Source organism: Sarcophilus harrisii, chromosome 4 (genome assembly GCF_902635505.1).
Source record: "Sarcophilus harrisii chromosome 4, mSarHar1.11, whole genome shotgun sequence".
Taxonomy (NCBI): Eukaryota; Metazoa; Chordata; class Mammalia; order Dasyuromorphia; family Dasyuridae; genus Sarcophilus; species Sarcophilus harrisii.
The window spans coordinates 287483589-287498389 of record NC_045429.1 but is presented as its reverse complement, the minus strand read 5'-3'; the positions used below and the strand labels follow the sequence as shown (position 1 = coordinate 287498389).

The 14801-nt window shown below is 37.4% G+C and overlaps 1 protein-coding gene and 1 long non-coding RNA gene across 9 annotated transcripts in view; one reads left to right on the top strand and one right to left on the bottom strand.

The window, feature by feature from the left end:
* Nucleotides 1-14801, bottom strand: part of STAG3 (stromal antigen 3) — a 34879-nt gene that overhangs the window by 14758 nt on the left and 5320 nt on the right. For 5 of the 8 annotated variants that reach the window (XM_031965269.1, XM_031965268.1, XM_031965273.1 and 2 more), the window contains 21 exons: nt 13322-13398; nt 12809-13013; nt 11696-11847; nt 6989-7062; nt 6730-6853; nt 5842-5940; nt 5503-5582; nt 5052-5159; nt 4747-4855; nt 4352-4457; nt 3878-3981; nt 3472-3564; nt 3265-3354; nt 2789-2989; nt 2551-2621; nt 2371-2458; nt 1944-2024; nt 1726-1836; nt 1423-1606; nt 1177-1319; nt 544-645 (listed from right to left, as the gene is read on the bottom strand). In XM_031965269.1, coding sequence (XP_031821129.1) covers nt 544-645; nt 1177-1319; nt 1423-1606; nt 1726-1836; nt 1944-2024; nt 2371-2458; nt 2551-2621; nt 2789-2989; nt 3265-3354; nt 3472-3564; nt 3878-3981; nt 4352-4457; nt 4747-4855; nt 5052-5159; nt 5503-5582; nt 5842-5940; nt 6730-6853; nt 6989-7062; nt 11696-11847; nt 12809-13013; nt 13322-13398 — 2402 coding nt within the window. The remainder of the gene's footprint in view (nt 1-543; nt 646-1176; nt 1320-1422; nt 1607-1725; nt 1837-1943; nt 2025-2370; nt 2459-2550; nt 2622-2788; nt 2990-3264; nt 3355-3471; nt 3565-3877; nt 3982-4351; nt 4458-4746; nt 4856-5051; nt 5160-5502; nt 5583-5841; nt 5941-6729; nt 6854-6988; nt 7063-11695; nt 11848-12808; nt 13014-13321; nt 13399-14801) is intronic. The other 3 variants (XM_031965272.1, XM_031965274.1, XM_031965270.1) reach the window with 3 other exon arrangements.
* On the top strand, nt 6844-8766 carry LOC116423225. The gene is made up of 3 exons (XR_004233732.1): nt 6844-6956; nt 7584-7691; nt 8504-8766. It is a non-coding gene; the product is annotated as an uncharacterized LOC116423225 (long non-coding RNA).

The following is a 14801-nucleotide window of genomic DNA, read 5'->3' as shown; positions in this document are numbered from 1 at the left end:
GAATTCACATTATGAATAAAGGACTTTCAGAGCCATCTCAATTGACCCTTTACCATTTTACCAAGTTGCAGAGCAGTTACACAATTTCTTCAAAGTCACAATAAAACAGCTGGAACTAGATCTTCAAAATTCAAATCTAGGACTTTTTCTGTGATAACACAGCAGTTCTCCCACAACTTTGCTCAGCCTCTGAGAAAGGAAGATCTTTTACCAAACCCAATAACAATAGCTAAGTTGAGAAGCAATGCCCACTGTGATAGAGAAGGAGGAAATGAAAACAAAGGAGATAAAGCCCTATCTTACCTCTAGAGTTCTAAACAGAAAGGGAAAGTTATATGGGGGAAGGGTGGCATCTGCTTAGCCAGTCTACTTGCATTTACTCCACACCTCCATACTAAATAATATGGAAAATTAAAAAAAAAGAGGCAAAATTTTTGTCCTTAAATCATTTAACATATATTTGATAAACACTGGGCAGATATATGTAAAGGCTCTGAGGAAAAGATGTAACCAAACTGGGAATACTGAGAATAAAATGGATACCTGTTTAAGACTAAGCAACAGAGTTTGAGAACACTGTTTTCGGTTAATCTGTCTTGACCGTATTAGTATTTCCTTGATGATGTCACCATAGTCATTGTAGAACTGAGGGATAAACAGAGAGAAAGTTTTCCCCTTTCCACTAATAATTTTTTCTTTCAAAGCATTCTCTTTAGTCAGGGTGGAATAAACACTAAATATAAAGAAATAATTCCAACAAAAGTTTCAAAAAGATATCATGCTTAAGGAAAACATAAGTAAAAATATAAATTCTATCTCTCACTACATCTCTACATTTTTCAGACATAATCAGAGGCCTCACAATGAGTACTAGTAGCCTCATAAAATGTAGACAGATTTGGGGGGAGAAAGAGGCACATGGACCTAAATTCCAGGCTTCATTAGATGTTCTCTGCTCTCAAAATTTACTCGTTCCTTCTCCTTCCTTTCCTAAACAAGACAGGGTAGGGAAAATTTTAAACAGAAAAAAAAACCAAAAAACAACTTTTTTTCTAATTTTCCCAGGCTTTCCTCAACTATTCTATTTTTGTTCTATTAGTTCTTACTCCAGTTTGTTCTGTCCCTTCTCTCAGCAATTGTTTCTATTCCTCTTCATAATAAGCCTTATTTCCATACCTTGCTGTAGTGCTTGAAGATATCTGAGGCTGCTTCCATCTCCAGAACTCCATAGAGCAACAATTTACAGAATCCAGCCAAGAGACGCCGACGCTGGTGCAACTGTTCAATCTGTGCCTGTTCCTCCTCTGCATCTTTGGTATCTAAATCACAGTACCAAGGTGAAACAAGTAAAATCAAGGCCATATTCCTTTGACTCTATGACCTAATCCCAATCTTTAGAATTCTCACCACCCACAGCCCCACCTCCATTCTGATAACCACTGCCTGGCTCTCCTGGCTGGATGAAGACATGGTCCATGAGGAAACTGGCTAACTCTGTCTGCAGCGTGACCTCAGGAAGGAAGATGAGAGGCTTCAGATGATCCTGCCCCCCCAAAATCATCTGAGGGCTGAAGATAAGGAGCAGGTCACTTAATAAGACAAAAGCCTGACGGGAGGGAAGGTGAAGCCAGAAATAAAGAACAAAGGGTTAGACTATATTACAAAGGTAATTTCTATCTAGCATGTTATCTCCTATTACCCTAATGGAAATGTCCTACCCCCAACCTTCTGTGAAGGTCTCACTTGTTCTTGGATCTCTGAGTCCACATCTGAGAGGCAGCTTTGACAAAGATCACAGAAGGTCAACAATTTCTCCCTCAAGCCCAGCACCTGTTCCTATGGAGATGAATTGTGAAGGGGAATGATTACAAAAAAGACAAAGACAGGCTTCCTTGACTACCTTTCCCCAATATTCAACTTCCACACATTAGATTCATAATCACCTGAGAAGAATTTGATCCAGAAACATGAGCCAACGTCCAAAGGATAGAGAAATAGATGAGAGTCAGTGCCGGGAGGATTATCTTCATGATTCAGTGAAAGAAAATAAAGAATGGAAAAACAGAAGGTACAGAAAGAAAGTTGAAAGACGTGAGAAGGGGGAAAAAAACAACTCTAAAGAGAATATGTGTAGATTTAAGCCTTTGGGTATTGGAAAGACTTATCAAATATTCTCAGATTTAAAGTTAAAGTCTTCTGGAATACACTGAGGGAGACCCATTAATTTTCTTTCAGGCAAAGAGAAAAGATACTACTATTGGGCAGAAGTGGGGCACCTCTCAATGGTGTAAGAGGAGAAACATCCCTTCAAGTCCCTGGGGAATATTCCTAGAATTAGAAAAGGCGTATTCTCTTTTCCCTCTGGCTCACTTGTCGGGGCACATCTCCAGTATCCACAGCTTTTTGCAGGAGTCGGCAACATGGCTCATACAGCTCCCAGCGTGTTAGATCATGGGCACTGAAAATCAGGGTGGAGATAAAAGAAAAGGGTTAAAATGCACTGTGCTAGAAGAAAAGTTAAGGTAGGGAAAGGAAGAGGCATATGCTCACTTGTGAAAGGCAGAAAGGCGCTTTAGAGTGGCTGTCATATTATACACTTCATCCTCATCCAAGTAGGAACCCTAAGGACAAAAAGGTCCTTACATCAGAATTTTCCCCAAAGAATTCAATTGTCTTTCCTCCTTAATCCTCATTCCCCTTCTGGAATACATCAATATTTTGACTGTGGTTCTTGATATCCTTCAAGAATAGAAAGCCCTCATACCTGGGTCCTGGACCCAATCCTGACCTGTAGTAGCTCCTCTAGCTCCTGTTGGAATCGGTCAGTAAGCAGGTCTACAAGTTGGCTTCGGGCAAAGTCTACCCGGCTGAAGAAGGTGAACTCTGGGTCACAGAGCAAGTAGAGGGCACGGGCTCCAGCCTCTAACACCACAGGTTCTGTATGCTTCACTACTACTTCTTGAAGCTGCTGAAGGAGCAACTCTAAGTGCTAGGGAAAATATAAAGTCAGTAAGAAATAGCATGTAGGGAGCAGAAGCTAAAAGAGATAAAGGCGGCACCACATAAGAGTCTAGGACTTGGGAGGGAGGATTCAGTGACAGAATGCTAGGACAAGGAAATTTTAGTTTTAAGCAATAAAATGTGAGTTCTGAGAAGGAAGAACCAGAAGCTAAAAATATGGCATCTGGATCCCAAGATGGAAACAGATCAATGGACATGGAAATAATAAATGAGGAACATTTTTCCCACCCACTCTCCATTTACTTTCTGTAGGCGTCCAGTGCAGTAGATGTTGAGGTCAAAGAAGTTGAGAAGCTGAAGCAGAGGGGATACCTTTTCTGCATCAGCTGAAAACTATGGTAATTAAAAAATGAAACACAAACTAAGTTTCTTCATTTCCTTCTCCAATCCCTATTCCCTTGAAAGAATTTCTTTTTTTTTCCCCATTCTTTGATACTGAAGATGCTGTACCTTGGCTAAAAGCTGAGGCAGCAGAGGAATGAGGTGCTCTGTCAATTTTACCTTATCATCTGCCTGGATCTTACGCTCTTTGGCAGTGAATCCCTAGGAATCAGAGAGGTACAAAAAGAACTGAAGGAAACTTGAGTGAATTTCAGTTAGATAATAACTAAAGACTATTCTTGCCCCCTGACTAAATATTGAAAATTTTCATTTATTTGCAAACACCTGTAATTCACTTGCCAGGATGAAAACAAAACAAAAAACAATTCTATCACAGACTCTGTAATCGTAGAAGCAGATTTATACATAGTTTTAGCATGAGGTAGGGAATAACTTAGCCTGAGACATGGATAGAATCACCTGTTTTAATTCAAATCAGCTACCCTCCCACCATCTACTACTTACAAGTTCATACCTTTCTCCCAGTGACCCTCCCCACAGGAGGGTAACCCTCTGTAGCTTGTCGGGCACTAGACACAAGGATCTCTATCAAAGTGTTCTCTTGCACATCTCCCAGACCTGAGTGAGCAACGAGATTTTCAAAGTCACAAACTATCCTATAGTCAATGATTGTCACCCTTACCTTTCTCCTATCTTGGCTCTCTCAAACCTTCTGAAATATATTCTCATAGCATGTTGTTGGGACCTTTCATATCTACTTATCAACATTTCTCACACATTATAGATTTTTGTGTCCATATTTCCCAAGTTCCAAAAAAACCCTCCTCCCAATGTAATTAAAAAATCTTTGATAAGAGCCAGGTATTATATTCAATTTTTTAATCCCCATCTTTTAAAATTTTTATGCTTTGAACATAGCAGTTACTTAATAAATATTTGCTGAATTGACTTTCTCAGAAAACACACAGTCCAACTTCCCAGTTCTCACTTTGATCCTTCTCCAGCAGCAGCCCTGTCAAACTCTCCCAGTCCTTCAGCTGAAGCCCTGCACAGTCCCACAGGCTGTCCACCAGATAAGCTGCATGGTCATGGAGCTATGGAAAAGGGAGAATCATAGGCCACAGATTTCTCTGATGGGAAATGTACTATACAGAGTATATTGTCTCTACCTTTCAACAAACTAGTATTCCTACCTCCTTCCAAAGGAACCTCACAGTCATTTAGTCATCAGTGCCTAATGCTCTCAGCATTCTCACAAGCTTCCAAAATTCAAAAATACATAATATAAGAGTTTCTTTTCTTTCTGTGACCCACTCCTTACCACCATTCCCATCCAATCAAAAATACATTGATTAATAACCTCACTATCCTCTGTGCAGTTACCTCACTTTCCACGGAGAAAGCTAGCAAGAGATAGAAGAAATTCCTTCGAGGACTGTGATGCTGTTCTCTTCCACTTGCCATTCCTACCTCACACTCAGGAAAGAAAAGCCTGGAGAAAATGATAAGCAAAATAAATTTGAGGGAGAGAAGGGAGTGAAGAGGAAAAACAAGGGAAAAGGGAGACCTAGAGTACAGGGGGACTATTGGGAAATAAACAGCAGAATATATGGGCTGGGGAAAAGGGGAGGGAATTTGTGGTAAATGATACAAGAGGCAAGCAGGGTGAGAGTGAATCTGTAACGCACTTCCAATACAGAAATTCCCCTGCAGCAGAGGCCAAAGCTCGGTTGGAGGCATACACCACAGGATAGATACTCTCACAGTCAGCGTCTGTCAGTACTCCCTCCATGTTCCTGCCAAGAGATCAGGGGAAAAAGAGTGTCAAAAAATCCCAAGTACCTTACAGAAAAAAGAAGGCTATCATCTAGAGGAAGACCTAAAACTGAATCACGAGGAATGAAAGATAAAACTCACAAGAAATTTCAAAATGAAGAATATGCAGGAAGAAGGAGAAGAAGAAGAAGAGGATGAAGATAGGTGATCTCCTTCTGTGAAGATCTATCAGCACATAAGGAAGGCCCAGCCTACCTAGAGGTAGGGAAGAGGTGTGAAGACTTTGGAAAGGCAGCCATCACTAGAAAGGCACAAGGTGATCAACACAGTCACATGCTCCCCCTCCCACATTTCAGAACTCACTTCAGGATTAAGGTCAGTAACTTGATGGACTCCACAGCTACATCATATTCTCGGTCCATTACCATGGAAACCATTCGATCCTATCAGGAGAACATAACCCACAAACTTTCTTCATTCTCCTAATCCCAGAGTACCAAATACCCCCAATCTTTTCCATTCTTTCCATCATGCTCTCTTAAATCTTAAAGGATCCTATGAGAAGCAAATGGAAAATTATTCTGAGTGGGCTGAGAAGGTCTAAGAGCAATGGGAATGGTAAGATTAGAACTGCAGTAGGATAATAAATGAGAAATAAGTTGAAAAGAAGGAAGGACCTTCCCACCACTATCCAAGTCTAACCTTAAATCGGCTGGTAAAAAGTTCCAGACAGGAAATGAAGTCCCGATTGTTATATAAGCCTTGGAGAGCCTTCAGACACTTTAGACGAACTTCCCTTTGCTATGAGAAGCCAAAAGGAAGAAAAAGTGGCTGAACTCTTTAGAAGTTTCTTAGAGAAATCTTTTATTTCCCCATCTTGTGAAAATTATCCATTCTGACCAGGGGATTCTCTTTAAAAAGGCTTGGGAGAATCCATAAAAGATTATTTAACTTCCTATCACCCTAGAAAGGAACCAAGGTATACATCTAGTGGGGAATCATCCTAGATGGGGTTTCTGGTTTTTCAGCCCAGTTCCTTTTTTTCTGAGATATTAATAGCATACCTATTATGTACACACCACACACAAAACTCATGAAGATAAATACAAGCATATCTATATATCCATGAAAGGCATAGACATACATAAATATATAAATATATTTTTGTGAGGGGCTACCTACAACCTCCTTTATGTTCCTCCTCAGGCTGAGGTTCAATTTCTTCTCTGAAACACTTCATATATATATATATACACATACATACATATACATACACACATATATACATATTCACACACATATATACATATACACACACATATAGATATATGTATATGCATATACATATATCTATATGTGTGTGCATATATATATACCCACACACCCACACACCCATACACCCCTGTCCCAGTTCTCTCTCCCTTTCTGTCGCGTGCTGGGCACAAAATTTTAAAGAGTCAGTAGCATGACAGAGAAAACACCATCAAGAACAGTTATCTTAGAATAGTAGAAAAACCTTAAAGAGTTGGGAGGCCTTCAGGCTGAACTAGAACTAAAAGAAAAGGAAAAACAGAAGAGATGTGAATCAACCTTATCATGCAAGGTCCAACCAATGTACTTGAGGTAGCTGTCAGTGAGGAAGGATGTGCTGTAACTTTGCATCCATGTCCCAATCTCTTCCATGCAGATGGCACGAATCTCAGGGAGGACATCCCTGAAACCAAGAGAAATAAAAGGGCACAGCCACCTTCTCTCTATCCTGCAAGATACATCCCATTCCACAAAAACAACCCTCACCTAATATTCCTACTGAACAGGTACATTATTTGAGGAGAGTCCCTTGCCCTACCTGTATCGGTGTACAAAAACACCCCTGAAGATGGCGTTCATCATTCCCTCTATCTCTTCTTGGTGTTCCTGGAGCTGAGACATAGCCATGGAGAGATTGGGGGGGGGGGGGGGGGGGGAAGAGTGAGTTGGAAAAGGTAGCAGGCAACAGTAATTATATAGATCATTTACTCTAGTCTTCCAGTAGAACAGAAGCCACAGAAGTCCAAAGGAGCCCCATTCCCCCAAAACCCCAAATTCTCCCACTTTACCATCATTATTTCATGTTAAATATAGTAAATAATCTGATGGGAAGATGGTATTAAGCTTCCCAAATGTGTAATGCTATCTCAAACAGTAACCAGGATATTAAATCTCTGATCCATATTTTGGACTTTATCTGAGCGGTTATAATAAATACTATCTATTTGCAGAAGTTTTTAAAGATTTTTGAGGCACAATTTGTACTCTCATTGGGCTAACAATCCAGCTGAGAATATTAAACATGAACATAAGATAAACTGTGACATAAGGTATCATAGGCACAAAGAATGCTATAACTGCTATATGGATAGAAAGACTATCTATAGACTAAAGTGGTAAAAAATGTCTTACAGAAGAATTTGAATTGAGCTTTAAAAGAAGTTTAGATGACTGCTGGAGGAGAAGGAAGACATTCCCCAATAGTAGTACAGAGTAAGAAGTACCAAGACATGAATACACAGGTATGGTGTGAAATGGGATTTTTTTTTCCTTAAGTAAAAAGTACAAGGTGGGCATTTATGGGAGATAAAGTTATAAAAAGAGATTTGAAAAAGATTTATGGAGAACCTTGATGCCAAGTAAAGGATTTTGAACTCTTATTCTTTAGACAAATGGAGAAGCATGGAAGGATTCTAGATGGAAGTATATTAAAAATAGAGCAGTATTTTATGAAAATCAACCTGTCAGTGACAGAGACTTGATCAAAGAGGCAAGAAAGTAGAGGGGGGAGGCCAATTAGTAGTATTATAACAGTCCAGGACTAAGTTTGATGAAGCCCTAGATTATATTTTTGTTGTTTCAACCCTTTGTGACCTCATTTGAGTTTTCTTGTCAAAGATACTAGAATGGTTTGCCATTTTCTGATCCAGTGGATCTATTTTGTCAGGCAATCAAAGGTTAAATGATTTTGTCCAGGGTCATACAGGTAAGAAGTGTCTGAGGCTAGTTTTAAGCTCAAGTCTTCCTGACTCCAGGCCAGGCTCTATCCATGTAGCCACAAGTTGTCTCTAAGGAGGCAAAAAGTAGGAATAAAAAGGAAGAAGAAACAAATGTGAAAGATATAATAAATCAAAGAGGACTTTAGTTCTTAATATAAACAGAGGAAGGAGTCTGTAAAATACTGTACTGGGAGCCAGAAGATCTATGTTTAAATCCTGCCTCAGATATTTGTTAATTGTATGAAAGTTCTCCTTTGTTCCTCAGTTTCATTATCTATAAAATAATCCTTAAAGTCCCATTCTAGATCTAAAACTTTGATTCTATGATCCTCTAGGTATAATCCAAAGCTTTTAAGTCTGCGTTACTTGTAAAATGTTTTATCTTCACAATAAACCTGAGAAATAGGTATTACTGTCTCTACTGATGAAGAAACTGAAACTTGATGAAGCTAAATAATTTCTCCATGGCCATATAGCACCAGGAACAAACAGGGTTATTAATAAACCTGTTTTAAGATCTGGTTTAAGAGGGAAAGATATCCATAATGGAATGAAGAATCCAGAAGTGGGACCAACTGTTATCAATTAGTGATTGATAAGCTCAAAATCACAATGCTTTGTGGAAGAATTTTTTTTTTTAATTTGACATCAATATATATGAATATGATAATCTCATAGGCTAGAATATGCCTTGATTATATGAATGAGCCATTTTTTTCTTTTTTAAGATAAATTTTATTTTTAAAATACAAGCAAAGATAATTATCAACATTCAGCCTTGCAAAATCAAAAATGCAAAAAAAAAAATTGTTCCAAATTTTTCTCCTTCCCTTCTCCCACCTCTCTCCCCCTACACAGCAAACAATCCAATATATGTTAAAACATATTCAATTCTTCTATATATAGTCCCACATTTATCATAGAAGCTGTTTTTAAACTAAAATTAAGAAAAAAAGAATAACATTTCCTTAGTTGTGGAGAAGATTAAAAAACTATTTCTAGAAAAATGAAAATTATTAAAGACAAACAAATTATTTAATTTATAGGCAATTATGCAAAGGATTTTGTCAGTTTAAGGAATTCACAGTATGGGAAAATTCCTACCACTTACACTAATATCAATAAGTCCTGGCAGTTGCTTAAAGGTAAGAGTATTAATTTCACATCTCTCAGACTGGCTAAGACAACAGGAAAAGATGATGATAAATGGAGGAGATATGGGGAAAATGTAACATGAATACATTGTTGATGGAGTTATGAACTGATCCAACCATCCTGGAGAGCAATTTGGATCTGTGCCTAAAAGGCTATAAAATAATGCATACTCTTTGATCCAGCAATGTCATTACTGGATCTGTATCCCAAAAAGATCATAAAAGAGTACTCTCATGTGCAAAACTGATTGTAGCAGCAAGGAACTGGAAATTGAGTAGATGGATACCACCATCTGTTGGGGAATAGCTGAATAAGTTATGGTATATGACAGTAAAGGAATATTATTGTTCTATAAATGATGAGCAGGCCGATTTCAGAAAAGCTTGGAAAGACTTAGATGAACTGATAATGAGTGAAGTGAATAGAACAAAGAAAACATGTACACAGTAACAAGAAGTTTATGTGATAATAACTATGATGGACTTAGCTCTTCTCAACAATGCAGTGATTTAAGGCAACTCCAATAAGCGTGTGATGTTAAGTGCCATGCACATCCAAAGAAAGAACAATGGAGACTGAATGTGGATGGATCAAAGCATAGTATTTTCATTTTGTTGTTGTTGCTGTCTTTTGGTTTGCCTGTTTTTTTTTTTTTCCTTTCCCTTGTTTTTTCCCCTTTTTATCTATTTAGTTTGTTTTGATGAATATGGAAATATATTTAAAATAAATACACATGTTTAACTTATAGAAGACTGCTTGCTGTGTTGTGAAGCAGGAGGGAGGATGAGAGAAGAAAAATTTGGAACATAAGATTTTGTAAGGATGAATGTTGAAAATTATCTTTATGTGTATTTGGAAAAATAAAATACTATTAAAGTAACAAAATAAAATAAAATGAGGATATTGACCTAAAAGAAAGAAATGATGAGCAGGATATTCTCAAAAAAAAAACTGGAAAGACTTCCATGAGCTGATGCAAAGTGAAATGTAATGTGTACAAAGCAACAGCAATATTTTAAGATGATCAGCTATGAAGGATTTAGCAATACAATGATCGAAGACAACTCTGAAGGACTTCTAAGAAAAAAGACCATTCATCCTCAGAATTGATGTCTGAATACAGATTGAAGCACACTTTTTATTTTTCTTGAAGAGTTTTTTCCCTGGTCCATTTTTTTTTTTTAACAACATGACTATTATGAAAATGTTTTGCATGACTATGCATGTACACAACCAATATCAAATTGCTTGCCTTCTCAACAAGGTGGGGCAGGGAGGAAGTTAGAGGATCTGGAGCTCAAAAGTTTTAAAAATGAATGTTAAAAATTCTTTTCTATATGTAACTGGGGAAAAATAAAATACTAAATTAAAAAAGGAGAGATTTCTAAAATCTGATCTATCAGTGCAAAGAAAATACAATACAGCTATTACTGATATTCTGACAACTTGGAGGGGGCCAGAAAAAACAGAACAGGTAAGAAGGCTCCTTGTCTGGAGATTTCATCATGGAATATCTCTCATCATGAAAAAGATCCTATCAGACAAATCCTGTTTTAACAAGTTCATAGATCTTGTGAAATGTGATACTAGATTCTGAAATAAAGGGGAAATGTAATGTTATCTCAGAAGAAAGGGAAAAGCTAAGTGTGTTCTATGGTATAGATACACTTTCAGACATCAGGAAACATTCAGATTTCATTAAGATCTCGAACTGATAATACTGTCTTCTTACTAATTCTCAATTTTCCACATCTTCTCAGCGATTTGTTCCTAATTCACTTGGTGTTGGGGACTTGTTCAGTACTTTTAATCATGTCCAACTCTTTATGACCTCATTTGGTGTTTTCTCAGCAAAAACATATGAATGGTTCGCCATTTCCTTCTCCAGTTCATTTTGCACATGAGGAAACTGAAGCAAACAGGTAAGTGATTTACCCAGGGTCACAAAGCTAGGAAATGTCTGAGCCCCAGATTCTAACTCAGGAAAATGAGTTTTCCAGGCCCATTGTTCTATCCATTGCACCACCTAATAGCCCTAGACTCTCCTACATGTCACATAAACATGAAGCATTAGATGTTTCACCCATAATACACATATATTTTTGATGACAAACATGAAAATTAAAATGAATTCTGTCAAAGTATGGCATCATCTTTAATGTCCATTAGAAAGGATGGAGAGCTCTATTTAATTATTGTATAATGACTTCTTACAAGTCTATATGGGGGACCTATTATAATTATGGAGTGGGAAAGTGAGAATGTGTCCAGTAATTTGCCATGATAATACACCAGAAAAAAAACAAACGAATTTTTCTTTAATAGACCAGAAAAGAGTTGGAAGTAGCAAAAAGTGTACATGACGTCCTCACCTCCTTGCGTTTTTCCAATAGGCTCTCTAGACGTTCAGGGGATCTGTGGCCCAGACCTTTACTACGCTCTGCCTCATACTGTCGTTGATTGTTATCCTTTTGAAGATTCAGCTGAAGGGCAACTCTTACTAAGCCAGTCATTAATTTCATGGCTATAATGAAGGTGGGGAGAGGAGGAGAGTAAAAGTAAAACAAAAAGGATCAGAAAAAATACCTGTACAGAGGAAAAAAAGATGTCACAAAGGAGTAAGAAATGGGAGACAGAATTATATAAGAAAAACCCAGATACAAAGTGGAGGAGAGGGAGTAGAGCACTCAATAGTCCAGCTTTAAACCTAGTCCTTTTGAGATTCTCTTTAATTAAAAAATGGACCTATGCCTAAGTATTGTTACCATGGCAGACCCTCTCGCTGAACTACTTTCATTAACTAATCTTGACCTGACTGGAATATTTGTCAGTTCTTCTGGCCTAGTCATGGCTAAGTTTTTTCTTTCTTTACTGTATAAATCCAAGAAAAAGATGAGGTTTATCAAAAAGAACTTGACCTAAAGGGATAGCACCTAAGAGGAAAAGATAAAATAACACAATGTAAGAAGCACAGAATTAACAAATTTACAAAGACTGGAAATCCTGTCATAGATTATCCCTAATATAATTAAAGAAGACAGATCTGACTCCAGTTCTAGTCTAACAGGTTAGGTTATGTACTAACACCTTATGCCTTACACTCATGTATTCTTAATTCTTTCTACTACATTAAAAAATTACATCGCTCATCTGAAACCTGAAGATGAGCTAACAGTCCCCTAGGTCAGGTGGTTTTGATGATATTCAATATACTATTCCCATAGTATCATCTTCACATTTAATTAAACAAAATTTGGGAAAGTCACAGATTCTCATACTTTTCCTATTAGGGAACAATGCCTACTACTAATCCAGCTAATGGTGACATTCTAAAAGTAAGTTAAATGGGCCAATTTTGGTACCAAAGAAGCAAACCTTTGGACTGAAAAACTAGGATTCTACTAGAAAGATCCAGGATAAGTGAGCAGGCTGCCTGGATACTGAGCAAAAAAATTTCCCCCCCACCTCATTAACTATATACTTACCAGCCAGTGTGCTTGTGTGACGGAAAGCACGGATCTGAGAATCAGACAGTCCGGTGAGTAGGGAAATGAGGGTATCCATGAGGAAATCATCATAAAGAAAGCTGTACTGACACTGACACACCAGTGCATTCACAAACTCACAGAAGTTGCTTCGGAACTTCCTCCAAATTGGACCTGGTGCTGCCAGTGGGTATTTTACAGAATCCTACCAAAAGAAATAACATTTCAGTGGGGAATATCATTAAATAGAAGGAGCCTCTTATGGCCAAAGTCTGTGCCTCTCTATTATTCCACAAGGCTTTATTCATGCCTGTTTTCTTCTTTCTCTACTCTGTTTTCCTCTATTACTATACTCTACCCTCGAAGAAAGTCTGAGATTTCATTCAAGAACTCTCAGCCTGAAAGTCAGACTATAAGAAGAGGATAAGAGTTTTTCAATTCAAAATTTAAAAAAAAAAAAAAAAAGATAGATATACGGAACTACCAATTTCCTAATCTCTATGTTGTTCCTACCTCATCAAACTTCTCTGTCAAATGTTGGATGATCTCTGAATTTTGCAGTGTCTTGAACATCTCATGGGTCACTACACCTGAAAGCCAGAGGAATTCAGGTTTTAATGGATAGGAGATAAGAGTAATTTAGCTATTTTCCAATACATCAAGCAATGAAGTAACAAGAACTTAATGTTTATCTAGTATTCTAAAATTTACAAACAGTTTAAACACATTTTGTTTAAGCTTCACAACAATTCTGTACTAGCAGAAGCACTATCCATTACATAGATGAGGAACCAGAGACTTGCTCAGTCTCATAGCTCCTAAGTAGTAGCAAGACAAGCAAGGTACTACTATGCTTGCTGCAGGGATAAAGTACAGAATATTTTTAATGTAAATACATATAAATAGTAGTACTGCTGCTACTGTGGTTTTAAGTGAGCTGAGATGTCTAGTACAATCACTTCATTGGACAGATAAGGAAACTGAAGAGGGGAAGAAGAAAGAGCTGGTATATAGAACCCAGGTCTCCTTTATTCTTTTACCTATAGCACATTATGTCACTGTGTTTTCTTCTTCCCTTTGCACTTGCTTTTTAAAAGAAGAAAGAAAAGTTCTCTATCATCTCTCATCAAAGGAGGAGGAAGAGGCTTTATCATTAATCTTCTGAGTTTGATATTGGCGCTAGTACTAATTATGGTTGTTGTTGTTTTTTTTTTTTTTTTACATTCTTGTAGTTATTTATAAATTATTTTCCAGGTTCTGCTTATTTTACTCTGAATCTGCTCATATAAATCTTCCCAAATTTTCTTGGAATTTTTCATAAACTTATAGTTTGTTATAATACAAAAAAACCTGTTATCTTAAATATTTTAACAATTTATTGTCTTTACCCAACAGATGAATTCCTACTGCTTCTAATTTTTTGCTGCCCCAAGACTTAGAATGAGTTAGACCTTGAGTTCAAATCCTGCCTTACACTTTTTACTATGTAAAGCTAATCAAATCACAACCTTCTGCCTTCAGCTTTTCAATTGTAAAGTGAAAATAGAAACAGCTGCCTTACAAGACTGAGGATAAAATAAGATAGCATACATAACATAAAAGTGCTCTGCAAATCTTAAAAATTCTATGTAAATATTAGCTCTTCTAGGTGACATTTCCTTCTATCTACATTGCTTAAAGTAAATATCTGGCCGATTATTCTACTATCTTCTCATGTTGTTTCCCAAAACAGGACAATTCACAGGGCAGTAGTGGCCAGTTCTCCCAACATTCACCATTTTCATCTTTATGTGTGTCTTCTCCTATGGAGACATGCTGATTCTTTTTTTTAGGACCTTCTCTACATCTGAGACCTGAACCAGCTTCTCATATAGAAGTCATCCAATTTGCACTAGCATTGACAAAAGGCCAACAAGACATATACTAAGGCTGTTCCCTTCTGCACCTCTTCTCCTCCCTTTGCACCAATATCAAAGGTAAGGAGTGTCCTTAC